The sequence below is a fragment of the Mus caroli genome, chromosome 18 (genome assembly GCF_900094665.2).
Source record: "Mus caroli chromosome 18, CAROLI_EIJ_v1.1, whole genome shotgun sequence".
Taxonomy (NCBI): Eukaryota; Metazoa; Chordata; class Mammalia; order Rodentia; family Muridae; genus Mus; species Mus caroli.
This window is the reverse complement of record NC_034587.1, coordinates 57,954,689-57,972,933: the sequence shown is the minus strand read 5'-3', so window position 1 is coordinate 57,972,933 and position 18,245 is coordinate 57,954,689. Positions and strand designations below refer to the sequence as shown.

Genomic DNA, 18,245 nt, shown 5'->3' with positions numbered 1-18,245 from the left:
CCTCTCCTGGTGTGTCTGAAGACAGTGACAGTGTACTCACATTAAATAAATAAATAAATCCTTTTTTGAAAGTTAGGAGGCTAGCACCAACTTTGAAATGTTTAGCAGGCACGTGTGATACTGAGGGAGACTGGAGGCTAGCATGTGCTTTACTATGCTAATAGGCATCGCACATAGCCATTTGTCTCTTTTGCCTTTTGGAATCTGGGGAAATGGAGCTTCATTGAACCTGACACTTCTTTCACCCAGGCCCAGTCTGTTGGCTATGTTCCGTCTACCTCTTTCTCTGCTCTGGACTCTTCTAGGTGCCTCTGAACGTTCTCTCTCATATCTACAATAAACCCTCCACCCCCACTCCTCGTTTAGGAATGGTCATGTTGTCAGTTTATACATGAATGTCATAACTTGTTTTGAAAACTACTGATGAGAGGAGACATGGGAAAATGAAGAGACGAGTTGCCTTGGTCAAATCACTATCATCCTGTTTCGGGGGAAGAATTGTCTCAGGGATTGAACCCAGGGCTAAACACGTGCTAGGGAAGCCCTCTACCACTGATCTACATTCCCTGGCCCAAAGACAAGACACCAGATCAGACTTAGCCATGCAAAAGGGTCAATCTGCTGTGTTGGCTGTAGAGACCAGAGTGGAGGCAGGAAGCGCTGCATGAGGTCAGGCAGATGATGGTAGCTCGAGAAGATGGTGACAGCGGTAGGTGGATATGGGAAAGACTGGCACTACATTTGCAAGCGGCCTTGCAGGAACTTGATTAAGTGTGGCACAATCTATCTTGTTAAAATCCAGTCCAGTCCTACGTTCTCAGAGCTCTACACTCCAGAAAGTCACTATTGTGACTGCTCACTGGAGTGAGGAGGGAAACGCGATGCAGCACTAAGCATCAGTATCCAGCTGAAGGAAAGAGAACGCTCTGAAAGGTGAGGCTGAGCTCAGCCTAGCTCCGCCCCTGTTACCTGATTGTCCCACGGCCAGGCCCTTGGGCCAAGTGGCCTCCTAGTTTCGCAACCGCAGTCCCAGCTTCCGGCTCTGGGAAGTTTAGCCGGAAGCAGACTGCCTTAACGACCCCGCCACTCCCGCCGGCCCATCCAGCTCCTAAGCCTCCAATCGGTTCCAACAGAGGCCCGGTCGGTTGCGCTTGCGCGAGGGTCGCACGCAATCACGCGCGCCGGCCGCTTCCGGTGCGCCGCGAGGGCCGCCGGGACGGGTCTCCCTGGCGATCAGTGGTGTGCTGTCGCCTCTGCCACCAGCGCGCCGGTGCCGCGGAGACTCGTGTCCTTGCTACCTTCCTCGGGCTTCCCGGGGCCTGATCCCCGGGGCCCTCGGCAGGCGTCGGCCGAGCCTGTGCGCGAACCTGCGGCCCTCCGCTCGCCCTTCACGACCCCGCAGCGCGACTCGGACTCAGGGAGCGAGAGGGACTGTGGCGACTCCGCGCCGTGTGTCGCCGGGCGGGGCCGCGGGGCCGGGGCTCCTCCAGCCCCCGGGATGCGTGCGCGAGCTCTCGCCTCCACTTTCTCTTTACCGCTGTCACGCGTGGAGCCGCCTCTCGCCTACAGCGGGGAGCGCGAGTGCACAGATCAGCAGCACCCCTGTCGAGCCCCGGTGCCGGGTACCCCCGGGAATGTGAGCCGCGAGGCTCGCAAGCTCCTCCGGGTAAGTCCCCGCTCTCTAGGCTCACCCCGCCCCGCCGAAGTGCCCAGGCACCTGAGTGTGGGATGCCGCGGCTGCCTCTCCAGCTTCTGTTTGCCCGGTGCTATGCGGGGAACCATTCCCATTAGTCTCTAACTTAGGGACAGCCCAGAGAGGGAAAAAAAGAGCCCGTGGCTAAGTTGCTAAAAGCTATCCTCTGAGGTTCCACGGAAGGTTTGGTAGGGTAGTTAAAGTGTCTCATTTCAGGTGTGGCCTGTCTATTCTACAGATGAAAAAAGAAAGATTTAAAGAGGAAAAGTAGCCTGTTTAAAAGGTCGTATAGGGATCTGTAATAGTGCTATTCAACCCGGGGGGGGGGGGCGGGCGGGAGCTAAATTAGGGCTCAGACCTTAAGTCCTCCAAAGTGCCCTCTTCTTAATTTTCTTGCTTTGGTTTTTGAGACAGTGTCTCATGCATCCCGGGCTGGCCTCAAACTCAACTATTGTAGGTGAGGTGAGCTTTCAACTTTCTGTCCTGCTTCCGTCTCCTAAGTCCTAGGACTGTAGGCATTCCCCACCACACCCAACTCACGGAGCTGTTTCTAACCTTCATATTTTTCAGTATCTCTTTGCTCTACTGAGGCCTAGGAACTGAACACAAACTTACTTGGACCCAGATATAGGGCACTGTAGTCAAACAAACAGGAACCCAAGATGGTCTTTTCTTGTCCCCAAGGTATGGGCTCTTAACTTGGTTAGTTCTAGATGCTAAGATACCAGCTCTGGGTTAGTTGTGGCTGTTAAAACATGTTCCGTCCTTTACACGCTCACTCCTTAGCAATACTGCCTTGTTCCAGAGGCTTTAAAGGGCCAGGGTATCAGTTATATATAGGACAAAAAGTTTGATCCCCATGTTCTTGGTGTGCAGCTGCCCATAACCAATTTGCCTTTTGCTTACAGAGCCACATTGTGGGCTGTCTTCTTGGGTTTCACTGTGACTGTTAAGAAGCAAATCTCTTTTTTTTGTTTTTTTTTTTTCTTTTTCTTTTTCCTCTTTGTAAGGTTTTAGGGAAGGACGGCAGAAGAGAAGTCACTTAGAGCTGACACAATTAAGTCACTTAGAGCTGAGACAACTATAAAATAACTAAGGAATATGTTCTTAACCTGGGGTATATCTTTAAGATGGGGACTGGAAAGATGGCACAGCAATTAAGAGCATTAATTGCTCTTTTAGCGGTCCCCAATTCAGTTCCCAGGACACACATGGCAGTTCACACTTGTCTGTGACTTCTTTTCCAGGGCACCTGACACCCTTACACAGGCATACATGCCGTCAAAACACCAGTGAACGTTTAAAAAAACGAACAAAAAAACGGGACTGTAGAAATGGCTCCGTAGTTTTTTAGGTTTTCCTCCTTTTTCTATGTATGAGGGAGTGCTGTGCACATGCATACTCATGTGTCATGGATGGAAGTTTGCAACGTGTGGAGATCCAAGGTAATGTCCAGAATCTTACTAGATCACTCTCTTGTTTGAAGCAGGGTCCTTAACCAAAACCAGAGATGGACAACATGACAACTCATCCTCCTGGGGCCCCGTCTCCACTTCCCAAGACAGTTAGCATACACATAGGCTATCACTTCCACCCAACATTCATGTGGGCTCTGGGAATCCTGACTCTCACCCTGATAGCTGCTGAACAGGTGCTAGCACCGAAAGAAATACTTTTGACAGATGTCAGAATCCCTCCTCTACAGCACTCAGACACACAATATTTCACCCCCATTAAAAAAAAAAACAAAGCTATTTTACTTTGTGTGTATGAGTGGTTTTGCCTGCGTGTCTGTCTATGTACCACATATGTGCCGGATGCCCACAAAGGCCGGAAGGTGTCATCAGATCCCCTAGAACAGGAGTTACAAATAGTTGTGAGCTGTTGTGCAGGTGCTGGGAACTGAACCCGGACCCTCTGGAAGAGCAGCAGGAAACCTCTCTGGCTTTCCATACCTCTTTGAGACATGCACACGTGTATGTATGTATGCACATACGTGCTCACATTTGGGGACTGGGGAAAGAATGCCCTTGGTGTACGTGAAGGGAAGGTTTCACGAGCCCTTGTGAGTAACAGTGGGGGCAGGGTTCTTCCCTCCCAAAGCTTTGGCTCAGTTTATTCATCATCCTTCTCTCCTAGGAGAAAGAGCTGAGACTTAGGTACGAAATACACTTGACTCTGTTCAGGTGGTAAGAATTTCTGCTTGCATCCAAGTCTTCCGGATTTCCCCTTTCTCTTTTTCTCATCAGATATCATTTCTGAGGTCTAAGTGAGTTGTGTGTGGGCAAACATATTGGTATGTTTACTGTTCATGTTCACTGTCACAACTCCTTCTCCTAAGATTTGTTCTCTAGATTGACAAGAGCAATCGTGTTTCCTTCTCAAAAAATTCAGGTGATTCTGGGACTTCTCCCTCTAAGGATCGAGTTGGTGAGATTCCATTTTAGTGCTTGACCATACTTAGCTCTTCTTGAACTAGTCAAGTATTTTATGCTTGTCTTTTCTTAGACCAAAGAAACAAAACAAGAAAAAAACCCTAGCTCCAGAGAACTGTGTTGGTTTGTCCTGTTACTGTTTGTTTGTTTGTTTATTTTTGTCAGGGTCTGATATACTGTGGTTTGGCCTTGAATTCCTGATCCTCCTGTCTCTGCTTGCCAAATGCTGGGATTACAAGTGTGCCCCCAACACACCAGCAAGGGTGCCGTTTAGATCTGTGCTGGCTGACACTACAGCCATACAGTTATAGTTAAGTATACTGAAAATTAGTTCGTTCTGCCTGCGAGCCCTATTTCAGATTCCTAGTACGCATCTGTGATAGTGGCTACTACACTGGACAACATTGTCAGAGAACGTTTCCATCAGAGTTTGTTGAATAGTCCTAGTGTAGAAGATTGCCACTCAAGGTGAGTGGCACTGTGACATTGTGAAGAAGAGAACCAGGGCTCAAGTTTTGGATTAAAACCCTATTTTTGATATTTGGGCCTCGTGGGTGGGCGGGTTGTTAAATATCTTTACTACAGATGATGGTCCTTAATAATGAGCTCTTTCATTAGTGCAGTACTTGGCTGTTTCCCAACAGTTACGTGATCTAAATCCTTGGAGTCCTTCATGTAAATCTGTGGGAATGGGCCTCACTGGTGAGACAGTTACCACGGGTTAACATAAGGATCCAAGTTGAAGCTTCAGATGTTTTTAAATAGTGGCTGGCTCAGTGCTAGGCAGTCCCTGGGCTCACCAGCTAGCCAGCCCACACAGTGTGCTGAGCTTCGGGCCAAGAAGAGACAGACCCTGTTTGAAAAAACAAGATGGGCAGCGTCTAAGAAACCATACCAAGACTGACCTCTGGCCACCTCATGCGCACACGGACCCCTCCCATGCATGTTGTGCTGCTAGCTTTTATGTCAGCTCAGCAAAAGCTAGAGTCATTTGGAAGAGGGAACCTCACTTGAGAAATTACCCCCTACCAGATCATCCTGTGGGCAAAGCCTGTGATGTATTTTCTTGACTAAGATTGATATAGGGGGTGGTGGGGTTGAGCTGACTATGGGGGTGGTATAAGAAAGCAGACAGAGGAGCCAGCCAGTAGTAAGTAGCCCTCCTCCATGGCCTGACTCCCCTCAGTGATGGACTGTTAGGTGGAACCAAACTCTTAAGCTAAAGTCAGCCCTTTGCTCCATGAGTTGCTTTTGGTATTGGTGTCCTATTCTATTAGGTTTAATAGAAACCCTAGGACACACGTGCACCCACAGTAAAGCACCCTAACACATGAACACAAGGCTGAGAAAGGTGAGCCCACTATTTTTTTTTTTTAAACAAAGTTCCTATTATTACATGTTTAATTGAATCATTGGAACTTATTTAGGGCGGTGAAACTGTAAGGGTAGGGCCAGAACTTTTAACTCTTGGCCAGGCAATGTAAAAAGAAGTCTGGATCTTGACGAAGTTCTCCTTATATGGGACAGCTGTATCCCAGGAGGGAATGTAAAGGAAGGGTCTCAAAAACCTGTGGTACCAATCTTGCCTAAACAAAAGACTCGTTGGAGGCCTTTGGTTTTCTTATCCTCTAGAGCGTCTCACTCAGGAGGGCCCAGGTGGAGCTCTGAGCTCTGTAAGCATCAAGCACCACATGTGGAGTTTGGGAACCATCTAAACCTTAGACCCTAACGGTTGCTGATTTGCCCTGGAGTCTGCTGCTCTTTTACACTGGATACTTAAAACTCTGTGTTGACTTCTGTCTCCTCTAGCCATGGATGCCCCGTATGACGGTGCTGAGGTAACTGTCCTGATGGAGGAAATCGAGGAAGCTTATTACACTTCCCCTGGGCCGCCTAAGAAGAAGAAGAAGTATAAAATACATGGAGAGAAGGCCAAGAAACCCAGGTTAGCCATAGTATTTTGGTTGCTGATGATGCTTATCAACAGATTTGCTTGGGGAGCTGTGTTGAAGAAGACACAAGATTCATTTAGAGTGCATTTGTCAGAGTCGGCATTGATGTGGGGAAGAGAGACAGTCTGAGGGGCCATTGATATGGGAGAAAGGGCATTGACATAGTGGAGGGGGAGAAAGCGATAATGTGTGTGTGTCTGTGTGTTTGAGTGGTCACTGATGTAGGGCAGAGACTTGGGTTGCAGAGGGACAGAGTTTGTATATGTTACAAGACTGCTAGACTCTGTAGACTCTTTTGTATGTTATTTCTATTGTGCAATTACTATTTGAATATTTTAAAGAGGACATTATGAATATTTTAGTTAAGTGATGCCATGATTTCTCCAGATGTTCTACACTTCAGTTTCCTTCTGGCTGAGCTAACAAAACTGCACCACTTTGATAATTACCTGCTTTCTTGATGGGTTAGGTTTGGCCAGTTAGGTGACCAAAGGCAGAGTAGTGTAATGAGTGTGTGTAATAAGCCAGAGTAATCCGCCCCCACTGTCACCTTTGCCTGCGAGTACAATGACAGCAGCCCTGCATATTTGGCTGTATTTGATTATTTAGCGGGGGTGTTACAGATCTTCACCTGGTTTTTCTTGCTTGTTTAGAAACAGTGCTTTGAATGGAGAGCTTGGCTTTGCCTCGCTTTAGCGGCCTTTGGCTGGCACCCTGTTGCAGTGAGTGCGGCTAAAGTCAGGGAGGTTGTTGGTTCTGCAGGTCTGCCTACCTCCTGTACTACTATGACATCTACTTGAAAGTGCAGCAGGAGCTCCCCCACCTGCCGCAGTCCGAGATCAATAAGAAGATTAGTGAGAGCTGGAGGCTCCTCAGCGTGGCTGAGAGAAGTTACTACCTGGAGAAAGCCAAGCTAGAGAAGGAAGGCTTGGATCCGGTAAGTATTTTTTCCCCGGGTCCCCTTCTCCCTCATTGGTTTAATGGGTAGAGAGCTGGGGAGACCAGCTCCCCTGTTCTCATGACTCTTTACTTCTTGAAGAGCTGTTAAATTACCTTTCTTGAACCTGGCATTGTGTCTGCCTCCGTACCCATGATGTTCTCTCTGCCTTCTTTTACATTGCAGCAGAACAGAGAGCCGACATTCTCTGAGTTCTCTATGGTGAGCCTTTGGGTCCTTTTCTGAATTGTTCTGTAACTTGGAGCTCCTCCTGTACCCTCACAGTAACATTTTTCCTTTATGTAGTGGTTTACACAGGCATTTCTTCTGCACCACCTTTTCATGTGACTGACTGAGTGCGGCCTGCCCAGTTTACATGTGGTTGTGACTGGTGTTGTCATCACAGTCAGGAGGTAGCTTCATGAGGAGAGCAGTGGAGCCGAGCTGCTGTGTAATCTCTGTCGCTGTTGGTTATGAGCTGCACTGGAAGGAAGTGCAGGGTGACAGCCGAGGCTGCTGCTGGGGCCTAGGGCTTCGAGTCCTAGCAAGGGTGCACTTAGACTGATGTCTGTCTGCCTTGTGTTATCTTTAGTTCACAATGGCAGAGTACACTGATGACCACTTAAACTGAAGGTTCATTGTTTTGGTGTTTTGGGGCTGGTGAAAGAACTTAAGGTTTCATTTATAGTAGGCAAGTGCTCTGCCAGCGAGCTGTATGCCTCCCCTGGCTTGGCTTTTTAACAGACATTCCCACAGGAAACTCTTGTGATTGCTGGCCAAAATCTTTTGCCCTAAACTTTTTTTTTTTTTTACATTAGACATTCATTTCTAACTTCCTTTCTGAAAATGTGAAGAGCAAAGAGTCCGACAGCTGTGCAGTACCCGGACTGGATTTTTCCTTAATGGCGTCTCTCTGCCACTGCCAGTCAGATTCTCTGTCCTTGCTGTCTAGATATTCCTCCTCCTCCAGTAGCTTTGTGTCACCCACAGTCTGCAGGATGCTGGTGTATTCCTATCCCTAGATGGCTTGTTTATAACAAGTATGGAAGCTAACCTCAGCCAAGGCGGGACTGGGGAGGGAACGTGTAAGAGAAGTGTATCTATTCCGTGTGGCTTTCACAGTCTGAAATCTGTAGTCACAGCACTAGGGAGTTTAACTCACTGGCAGAGGATGCTTGGCATGTTTGCTATGAGTTCCACCCTTAGTGCCAACCTGTTTAAAAGAATAAAGGCATCAGTCTTTGTGTCTGGTAATCTCAGCTAATGCTGTGGTTTCTACCAAGATTTAATGCTGTAGTCATGTGCTTGGTGCTCATGTGCTTGTTTGTTTATGTGTACACTTTTTCACCACTACCCCCAGGACGCTAGATAAAGGACTTTCTCATCTACCAAAGGGAACTTGTAGCACTCATATACTTAAAGTATACAATGTAGGGCTGGCCTGATGGCTTAGTGTTGAAGGACAGGTGACCTGGGCTAGGCTCCCAGCACCAGTGATGCTGGGAGCCAAAGATGGTGGCTCACAGCATCTATGACTTGAGGTCCAGGTGAACTACCCCCTGCCCCAGACACACCTAAGCATACATGTAATGCATAGCCATGTAGGCAGAACACTCACACAGCTAAACAGATAAAATAGATAAAGTAAATCAGTTATGATCTGCTCCATAAGCTACTCTTCAGTAGATAAAAAATTCCAGAACTGGGACGGAGAGATGGCTCAGAAGTTAAGAACGCTTGGCTGTTCCTGCAGAGACTCCAGGTTTGATTTCCAGCACCCACATGGCCACTTACAACCATCTGTAACGCCAGTTCCAAGGGATCTGCTGCTCTTTTCTGACCTTCTTAGACACATGCATACATACCAGCAAAACATTTACGTAAAATAATTAAATCTAAAAAACTGTTTTTTAAAAATCCAGTACCGTGTGCTGAGCCATGGCTAAGGTTTCTGTACTGAGTTTTTGACTTCTTGATTGTCTGGTGTGCACCTTCACAGACTGTCACGAGTCCTCTGGCACCTGTCTGTCTTGGTGGCCCGTCGGCACTCCTGTAGGACCTGTGACTCCTGTGTCTAGTGCTGTTTGGTTTCAGTCAGGACCTCTCTATTCACTTGCCACCATTTAATCACACTGCCCTTGTGAGACTTCCGAGGTGTTTTGAAAGCGCCATTTCCCTTTCCCGCTCCAGTGAAAGCACACAGGACTCAGCAGTCCAGCCCACCTCCCTTCACACTTGGTCTGAGGCCTTGTTTCCTCTTCCCTCTGAGCCTTGGGTACTCCCAGCCACTCTCCCTCTGACTTTTCTAAGATGTTCTTGTAATTGATTTCCGTGTGCCTTTAAAGGGTGCTTTGAAAGCTTTTTTTTTTTTTTTCCATTAAACTTGGGTTTTTATTTAGCTATTCACTTTGTTCTGTTTCTCTTACTGGCTGACTTTTAAATAGAAAAAAAAAAAAAAACAAATCAAACACAGTTCTCTTTTGGACACTGATTGCTGTGCAGGGCTGTTTCTAGTACCTGACCTTAATCTTTAAAAAACAACAACAACAACAACTGGTCTGGAGTTCAGGCTTTTATTTCTTCGAAATTTTGTGTCTTTGGACTTTTAGCCTCATGAAGTTTGACCTTGATTTCCTCATGTATTAACTGGTAATACTAACAGTGCTGTTTTAAAGTTAAAATTAAGTTACAAATTTCAGTGTATTTCTGAGTTTTAAGATGCTAGGTCTCTTCCCCTGTACTCCCTTAACACATTCAGCTCCTTACCAGATAGTTCCTCGGCGTTTATCGTTTCTCTCTCACAACGCTTTCTTAGCTCGGTAACCTGTTTATCCCTGTAAGCCTAAATTACTGAGACCCAAATCCTGAGTGCCAGCATGTGTTCCATTTCAGTCTCTGTTCAGTTGCATTTCATGCTTTTTTGAGTTTTCATTTAAATTCAAAAATGAAATCTAATAATCTAGTAGGACTCAGTTCGGTATTTGAAAGAATCAAAGCTTAAAAGAAATTCACAAATTGCCAGGTTCCTTTATAAAAACTCCAACAAAAACAGACAGGTGGTTGCTAAAGGCTTCAAGAGGGAATAGAATGTGTTCAAGACTATGCAGACCTGATGTTCTGAGCAGGCCTGATGTTCTAGCTCAGTTTTAGATGCCAGGATCTGTGCCCCCCTCCAGAGTTCAGTGCCACACAGATGTAAAGCATTTGCCTTGGATGCACAAGGCCCCCAATTCAATGCCTAGCACTGCAGAAAGACCTAGCAACAGAGTCTAATTCATTTTACAGTTTCTTAGGCAAGTAAAGTCTGTTGATTCGAATAAAGATGGCATTGCTGTTGATCTTTGTGAATTAATCAGGCAGTAGAGTTTGGTTCGTTTTGCAGACAAAAAAAAAAAGAAAAGAAAAAAAGGAGCTCATAAAAATGACTTGATGAGCTGTTTAGCCATTTATCTGTGTTTATCTCCCTCTTGGTTCCCTCATTCTCAGAACTCTAAGCTCTCTGCACTGACTGCTGTGGTTCCGGACATCCCAGGTTTCCGAAAGATCCTTCCCCGATCGGAATACATCATCATTCCCAAGAGCACCCTGCAGGAAGACAGGAGCTGCCCGCAGCTAGAGCTCTGTGTGGCTCAGAACCAGATGTCCCCTAAAGGATCTGCTCTCATGTCTAATGCTTCCCCAGATGTAGTAGCCAGCCATGCCGGCATGGCAGAGCAGTGCCTGGCTGTGGAGGCCCTGGCTGAGGAGGTGGGAGCCCTTCCCCAGCCAGGTACTGTGCAAGAGATTGCCACCTCAGAGATCCTCAGCCACGATATGCTCTTGGAGGAGGCGTCCTTGGAGGTAGGAGAGAGCCACCAACCTTACCAGACAAGCCTGGTAATTGAAGAGACTTTAGTAAATGGCTCATCAGACCTCCCCACTGGAAGCCTGGCCGTGCCACATTCCCAGGTTGGGGAGAGCTTGTCAGTGGTAACAGTCATGAGGGTAAGTGGCTTTAACTGATGTCTTCTGCTTTGTCTGTATTCTTTAGAAGTCACGGTGTGGTTTTGAACAGAATAATGAAGGGTATAGGTATGGAATTTGTTTTGTTTTGTTTTTTGTTTTTTTTTACATTTAATTTATTTTATGCACTGGAGCTGTCTTTAGACACACCAGAAGAGGGCATCAGATCCCATTACAGATGGTTGTGAGCCACTGCATGGTTGCTGGGAATTGAACTCAGAACCTCTGGAAGAACAGTCAGTGCTCTTAACCGCTGAGCCATCTCTCCAGCCCATGGGTATGGTATTTTAATGTTTCTGGGCCTTAGACTTGCTCCATAGTTCTCAGTTTCTCGGGCATCTTAGCACCTCTCAGCCTGGCTTACTAAGATAACAGGTGAGGTACCTTAGGGGAGTGGGAAAGGGTACTTAAGCTGTCTGTGAGTCAAGCTTCTAGTGCCTGCCAGGATTTCGTGTCCTAAAATCTCTTTCAAAAAACCACAGTGATACCTTGAACTGTGTGTGAGTTCCTGAGTGAACTCTTGGCTAGAGATGAGAATAGGAGAACACCTTCTCTTCAAGGTCAGGGCTATGGAACTAGGAACTGAGAAACAAAGACAAATCTGGGGCCATTGAGAAGGCTCGGTGGGTAAAAGTATTTGCTGTCAAACATGGAAAGCCAAAAACTCCACAAGCTTCCCTCCTACCTCCCCAGGCTGTCATGTGAATACCCACATGATAAGTCAATTAAATGTAATAAAGTTTTTAATTAAAAAAAAAAGCAAGCCCTTCTCCACTGTACCAAGGGATTCTCGGCTAAGGTGAAAGTAAAAACTCACTGGTTATTACGCAGGGAAACTGCCACAGGTGACCTAGGTCTACCGCTCTTAACTAAAGTGTTTGCCCGGGTAGGCTAGCATCCTAGAGAAATGGGAGTCCTCTTCAGGATAAGATGACTGGGGTAGAAGCAAGCAGGTGCCCCAGAGCGCTCTGTCCAGCCCCCGTATATGTGTTCAGTATCTGTTTTCTCGGTACTGTCTCAGGATCATGAAGCATTGCCACTGGTAAGAAGGTGCTTTTTAAAAGATGTATGTGATGTGTGAGAGTTGCATGCATGCATGCCTGGGCACCACCTCTGTGCCCGAGACCCATAGAGCCAGAAAAGGAGTTGGATACTCTGGCATTAGAGTTCAGAGTGATTTTGAGCTGTTACGTGGGTTTGGGAAACAAATCCGTGTTCTAGAGGAGCTGTCAGTTCTCTTTACCGCAGAGCCATCTCCAGGGCCACTTGACACAGTGCGCTCCTAACATTCCTAGGTCGGAAGAGTGGAGTTTGCTTACAGGTGCTGATGTGGTCGGGGCTTCCTGACCATTACAGCTTTACTTTTCTCCCCTGTAAATGGCATCTTCTGTAGTCGTTTTCTCTTGTTTCTAAGTTCTCTTCTTAGTTTGAAATAACTGTCTATTTTGCCAAGCATATTGAATGTGAGCACATTGTTGGTGTTTTGTGCTTAATGCAGTCTTTAGTATTGCGGGTGACCTTGGGTGTTCTGCATCCTGTGTAAGCAACTGTCCTCTCGTTGCCCACAGGACTCCAGTGAGAGTAGCCCGTCTGCACCAGCCACTCAGTTCATCATGCTGCCTCTGCCTGCTTACTCGGTCGTGGAGAACCCTTCTTCCATCAAGCTGGTCAGTAGTGGGGAACTGGGGCTCCACAACAGTCTTTTCTATTAACGTTCTTTTCCGAGGTCTTACAGCCTTAGGACATGGCAGCCCGCAGTGGTCTTTGGGGGTTTCCTGGGCCACACATTGATGATCAGGAGCCTTGTAGGTGCAGCTCCAAGGTACTGTGACCTCCCCTAAGTGTACAGACTGAAACGCCCAGTTTTGTAGCTATGGCAAATTCTCAGAAGCATAATGACTTCAGAGCACTGGAGCCGCTGACCTGGTTAAGTGTTATCACTGCACAGCCCAGAGATCCTTGAGGATGTGAACAAGCCAGGATTCTGGCTTTTTGACTCAGTTGATGTTTTTCCATCAACCGAGGCGGGTTCTCAAGTACATCAGGGTTTTGGTGCTATTATAAGTAGCATTTTGAAAGTAACTATTTAGTCCCTATTAGTATGTGGTAAGAAAGGGATTTTTTTAAAGTTTGTATTTCATGCATGTGGGTGTTTGTTGGCATGTGTGACTCTGTACTCAATGTTACGGGTGCCTGTGGAGGCTAGGGGAGAGTGCTGTTTCACTTGGGACTGGAATTACAGGACCCAACCCAGGTCCTCTAGAAGAGCAGGGGTTGCTCTTGTGCTGGGTCAGCTCCCCAGCCCATGAAGTAGATCTCTCACACTGCATCCATGTCCCGCAAGTTGACCAACTCAGTAGTTCTAGTGGCTTATTTGTAGATCCACTGGGATTGTCTACATAAACAGTCTGTTGCAGATTTTGTTTAGTTTTTGTTTGTTTTTGTGTTCTTTGCAGTGCAGGACATAAAATGTGTTAGGCATGTCCTCTGTGGTTGAAGCTGCATCCCTAGCCGTTATCCTTTTCTTCATCATCTAGATCTTCTGCTGTGGTACTGAATAGATAGATGTGCTAAAGACAGGTACCTGGGTCTCGTTCTTTACCTTAGAGAGCAAGGGTTCAGTCCTTACTGTTAAATATGATCACTTAACAATAGAATTTTGTGTTGTGGTTGTCCCTTATCAAGTTTAGGAAATTTCCTTCTATTTCTGATTTGCTAGGAGTTTTTTTTTTTCTTTTCTGTCTTTTGTTTTTTAATCAGTGGTGTATGTTAGATTTTTGTGTGTTTATAGAGGTGGTATGGGTTTTCTTCTCTAGTTGGTTGAAGTGGTAGATTTCTTTTGGGTTTGTTTTGTTTTGAGACAAGGTCTCACTTTGTGACTCTAGTTAGCCTCCAACTTTGTAGACCAGGCTGGCCCGAACTCACAAAGGTCCACCTGCCTCTGCCTCCCAAGTGCTGGGATTTGAAGGTTGATAACACCACTCCCAGCTGGAGCGGTCAGCTTCATTGTGTATTAAATGCTAATGCTAACCTGCACTTCTGGGGTAAACTCACTTGTAGTCATCTACAAATATGAACTTGTAGTTCACCCTCTTACATATTTGACTTTTGGGGTTTTTTTTTTTTGTTGTTGTTGTTGTTGTTGTTTGAGACAGGGTTTCTCTGTAGCCCTGGCTGTCCTGGAACTCACTCTGTAGACCAGGCTGGCCTCAAACTCAAGAAATCCACCTGCCTCTGCCTCCCAAGTGCTGGGATTAAAGGCGTGTGCCACCACGCCCGGCTCACATATTTGGTTTTGTCTTGACTTCATCAGGGTATCGGCCTCACAGAGTGAGTGGGGAAACAGTATTTCCTAGATGAGCCTGTGTTAGAGCCTCAGTATCTCTTCCAGAATTGTTTAATGACCAGACAAGTCAGAGAAGAGCTTTGTGGACAAGTCTTTAATTTAAGTCTTAATTTTAAAACATGCACAGAAGTAGATTGCTTATTTACTTATTTGGAGTGTTTGAGATGGGGGGGTCTCAGGTTGGCCTGGAATTAACAGCAATTCTGCCTTAGCCTTGAAAGTGCTAGGATTATAGGTATGGGTCACTGGGTCCCATGAGTTTTTAGTACTTTTAGGTTTCTAAAAAAATTTAATTCATCCATTAGGTTGTTAATTTTATTTATTTATTCATTCACTCAGGGGCTCTAGTTTTGCTACATACTGTCTGGCCTCAGAGATGGTCTGAAACTTTGCTGTAGGCCTCTGTGTCCCTATAGCTCCTGTATTTTACATGGTGCAGAGCCATTAGACAGTGCTGCTCACTCAAGACGCCGTCCTACCTACATACACCGGAGCTTTAGTGGCCTCTATGTGCCTTGGCAGTTGAACATGGGAAATGTTCATGGGTGATTATTTTTGAGTAGGGAACTCCTTCAGCAACTCTCCCAGTCCAGACTGTCTTCTGAGTTTGTATTTTCAAGAGTTGGAGCCTTTGAGGTGGGAGTTTTGCCTTCAGAGGATCTTGGCAGTGTCCCAGGGTAGAGCTAAAGGTTTCTCTTTACCAGTTACAGCGACGTTGTCCACGTCTGCCTTGCTTTTTCCTCATCCCTCACTGTAGATCTGAGTAAGAGCCGTGGGCAGTGGCTGTGCCATAGCCTAAATACTAAGCTTCTCTGCTAAAGAAGTGGCCGTCACTTCTGTTCAGTCTCACCCAAGTTACCAGGCACAAGCAGAGTGCAGACACACTTTCTGAATATAATGCCCCGGATTCTAGCCCAGTTCCCAGTAGAGTCCCTGATCTTTTCTGGAGCCTGACGACTCGGGCTGTCCTCTCTGCATTCTGTTCTTAACTTGCACCAGAATTGCTCGGTGAGCTCTGCTTACTGAGCTATAGGTTTTGGGTTTGTTTGTTTGTTTGTTTGTTTGTTTGTTTTGCCCATAGGTTTGAACTACTTGATTTCTCACACAAAACAGGCCTAATGGCCTATAAACCACATGGTCATGTAGTCTAGGAATGGCTCCAGCTCTGATAGTGTTTTATAGAGCAATGGAACCTCTGTGTGTGTGTGTGTATGTATGTATTGCCTGCATGTATGTCTGTACCTGGTGCCCAAGGAGTCCAGAAGAGTAATACCCACTCTAATGGCATCGCTGAGAGATTGAATGAGCTTCTGATACAGTGTTGAGCACTATGGGCTACCCTATTCAGCTGCAGCCATCGCTGCTGGCACCTCTGCAGCCGTGGGGAGTTTGTTCTAAAGAGTCAGCAGAGTCTTGGGCTGGATTCTTGGTTTTAACTCTAGTTTGTTTGTGTTTACAGACTACAACATACACCCGTCGGGGCCATGGGACATGTACAAGTCCAGGTTGTTCTTTTACCTATGTCACCAGGCACAAACCACCTAAGTGCCCTACTTGCGGTAACTTCCTAGGAGGGAAGTGGATCCCAAAGGTAAGGTCTATTCCACAACAGGTCCCTAAGAACAGATGTTTTGTTTTTAAGTTAATACTGGCTTGTTTTAAACCTTGAATGTGTCTGTGATGCACATGGGTATATGTGTGCGCTCGTTTGTGTGAGTGAGAATGTGAGTGCATGCGTGCAGTGTCACACGTATGGAGGTCTGTCAGCCAGTGCTTTTCACTGTCTGAGACAGGATCTCTTGGTCCCTGCCGCACATTTCAGGATAAGCTGTTCCTCAGGCCCTGGTCTGCCCAGGAGCACTGGGATCGTAGCTGCAGGTCACTGCACCTGCTTGTGTGGGTCCTGGCCTTAGAACCCAGGTCCTCACAGGTCCTCACACTCATGCTCTGGCACCTTGGCCACTGGGGCCTCCTCTTTCATCTTTTTTCCAAGCCAGAGCATTTATGACTAATTGAAATCCTCAAGATGACCTGGATGCTGTAACAGCTGCCTTCTTGGGTTTAAGTGTTCCTTCACGGAGTCCATGTCTGAAACTGGGATGGATGATATACAGAGGTTCCATCTGCCCGGTCCCCGTAGTGTTTCGTCTCCTAGCCTCAGCGCTCCAGTTGGACTCCTTGTGCTTGGTGGGGCAGCCACATTTGCCACAGGTCACCTTCTGGAGGCAGTAGGCCTTGGGGCCACAGTGGCGGGCGGCACAGTGTGCGTCTTATTGCAACACTTTCCACAGGATGATGATCCTTTGTCGTTTTGCTTGTACTGCTAAGGCCAGAGAGATCCGAACCGAAGAGTCACCTTTTTCATTTCTAGTTAGTGTCGTTAGTTTCATTTTCATTACAGATAAGTCATTTTTCTATTCAGCAGTTTCTTTGATGAAAAGAAACAAAATTAAAAAGTTATCCACAATCTCGTTCCATCAAAAGAAAAGCCATTATTAAAGGTCATTTTCTTATGTTTAAATTATGTGGCATTTTTCCCTCTTACTTTATGCCACTGGTTTTTGTTTGTTTTGTTTTTTAAGTACGTTTATTTATCTTATGTTTATGGGGGGGGTCTTTGTGCCACACATGGAGGTAAGAGGACAACTTTGGAAAGCTGGTTCTCCTTCTGTCATGTGTGTTCAGGGAATCACATGCATTAAGCTTGGTGACAAGGACTTTAACCCTCTAAGCAATCTTCTTGGCCCACCATTAAGTATTCTTAAAAATACTACCTTTAGCCAGGTGTGGTGGAGCACACGTGCAATCCTAGCACTAGGGAGGTAGGCAGGATTGGAAGTTCAGAACCACCTTGGGCTCTGTAGTGAGTTCTAGGCTACCTGAACTTTGCTGCAAACCTTTCCCATAAGTGACTACTGTTCCCTGGCAGTTAATGTTGAAGTATGGCTGTATACCCTGTGTTGTAGCTGCATAGGTACTATTCTCAAGCTAGCTTCCCACTCTTTAGCCCAAGATCCCTTTTTAATGCTGCTATTAAAAATGAAAGTCCTTCACCTGATACTCAGAGTTGATCCTGGGTTTACCCTCCCTCCCTCCCTCCCTGCACCACCCCCCTCCTTTCTTTTTTCTTTTTCATTCATTTGAGAGGGTGTCATGTATCTCATGTTGACTTCAAACTGGTGAACTTCTAAACGTCCATCATGCCCAGTTCATGTGTGACTTTACCAGGTACCTCCTTCCCATTATCCCTTCTTCCCATATCTATCTGATAATATAGTCAAATGTAGTTGGATTTTATGTGCTTAAAACCGTTTTTTTCTGGTTTCCTCTTCTCACTCTGTTTACCCAGGTGTATTTTGCCAGCCGCACCAGGGATATTGACTTGTAGTCTTGGTCTCCCTTCACCAGCTCATACGGGCCTCTACAGTGCCCTGTTTCTATGCTTGTTCATGGCAGAGCATGAGCAGGCATGGGAGGCTTTTCGATCCCTTAGCTTCCAGGTTATTTTGTGTTTATAATTTTGGAGTGTTTGTTGTTTGCTTGGATTTTAAAACCTACTTTAATAAGGGTCCTTAAATACTCTTTAACCTCCCTGCTAGGCCACCACGCCCCAGAGGCAGTGGAAAGGAAAGGTTAATAGGGCAAAGGGAGATGTGGACCTGTTTAGTGCTTTGGAGCAACTCCAGTCTTCGTTATCAGGATATCAGCAGTTCAGGTCACACAAATTAGCAGCGGTAGCTGGATCCACTCACAAACACCATTCATGAATCAGCCACAGCATTTCAATTCAGGAGAAACCACAAGGCTACGTGGAAGAGGCCACTACTGGAATATCTTTTGGTTTTTCTCTACAAAGTCATGACTAATTATGATGAGTGAA

General features: G+C 46.3%; 1 protein-coding gene across 2 annotated transcripts in view; it reads left to right on the top strand.

Moving 5' to 3' along the window:
• Positions 1 to 1,115: 1,115 nt before the first annotated feature.
• Positions 1,116 to 18,245, top strand: part of Hmgxb3 (HMG-box containing 3) — a 46,199-nt gene continuing 29,069 nt past the window's right edge. For both annotated transcript variants that reach the window (XM_021151164.2, XM_021151163.2), the window contains exons 1-6: positions 1,116 to 1,666; positions 5,938 to 6,073; positions 6,843 to 7,017; positions 10,504 to 11,001; positions 12,588 to 12,686; positions 15,825 to 15,956. In XM_021151164.2, coding sequence (XP_021006823.1) covers positions 5,940 to 6,073; positions 6,843 to 7,017; positions 10,504 to 11,001; positions 12,588 to 12,686; positions 15,825 to 15,956 — 1,038 coding nt within the window. In that variant the 5' untranslated portion in view covers positions 1,116 to 1,666; positions 5,938 to 5,939. The remainder of the gene's footprint in view (positions 1,667 to 5,937; positions 6,074 to 6,842; positions 7,018 to 10,503; positions 11,002 to 12,587; positions 12,687 to 15,824; positions 15,957 to 18,245) is intronic.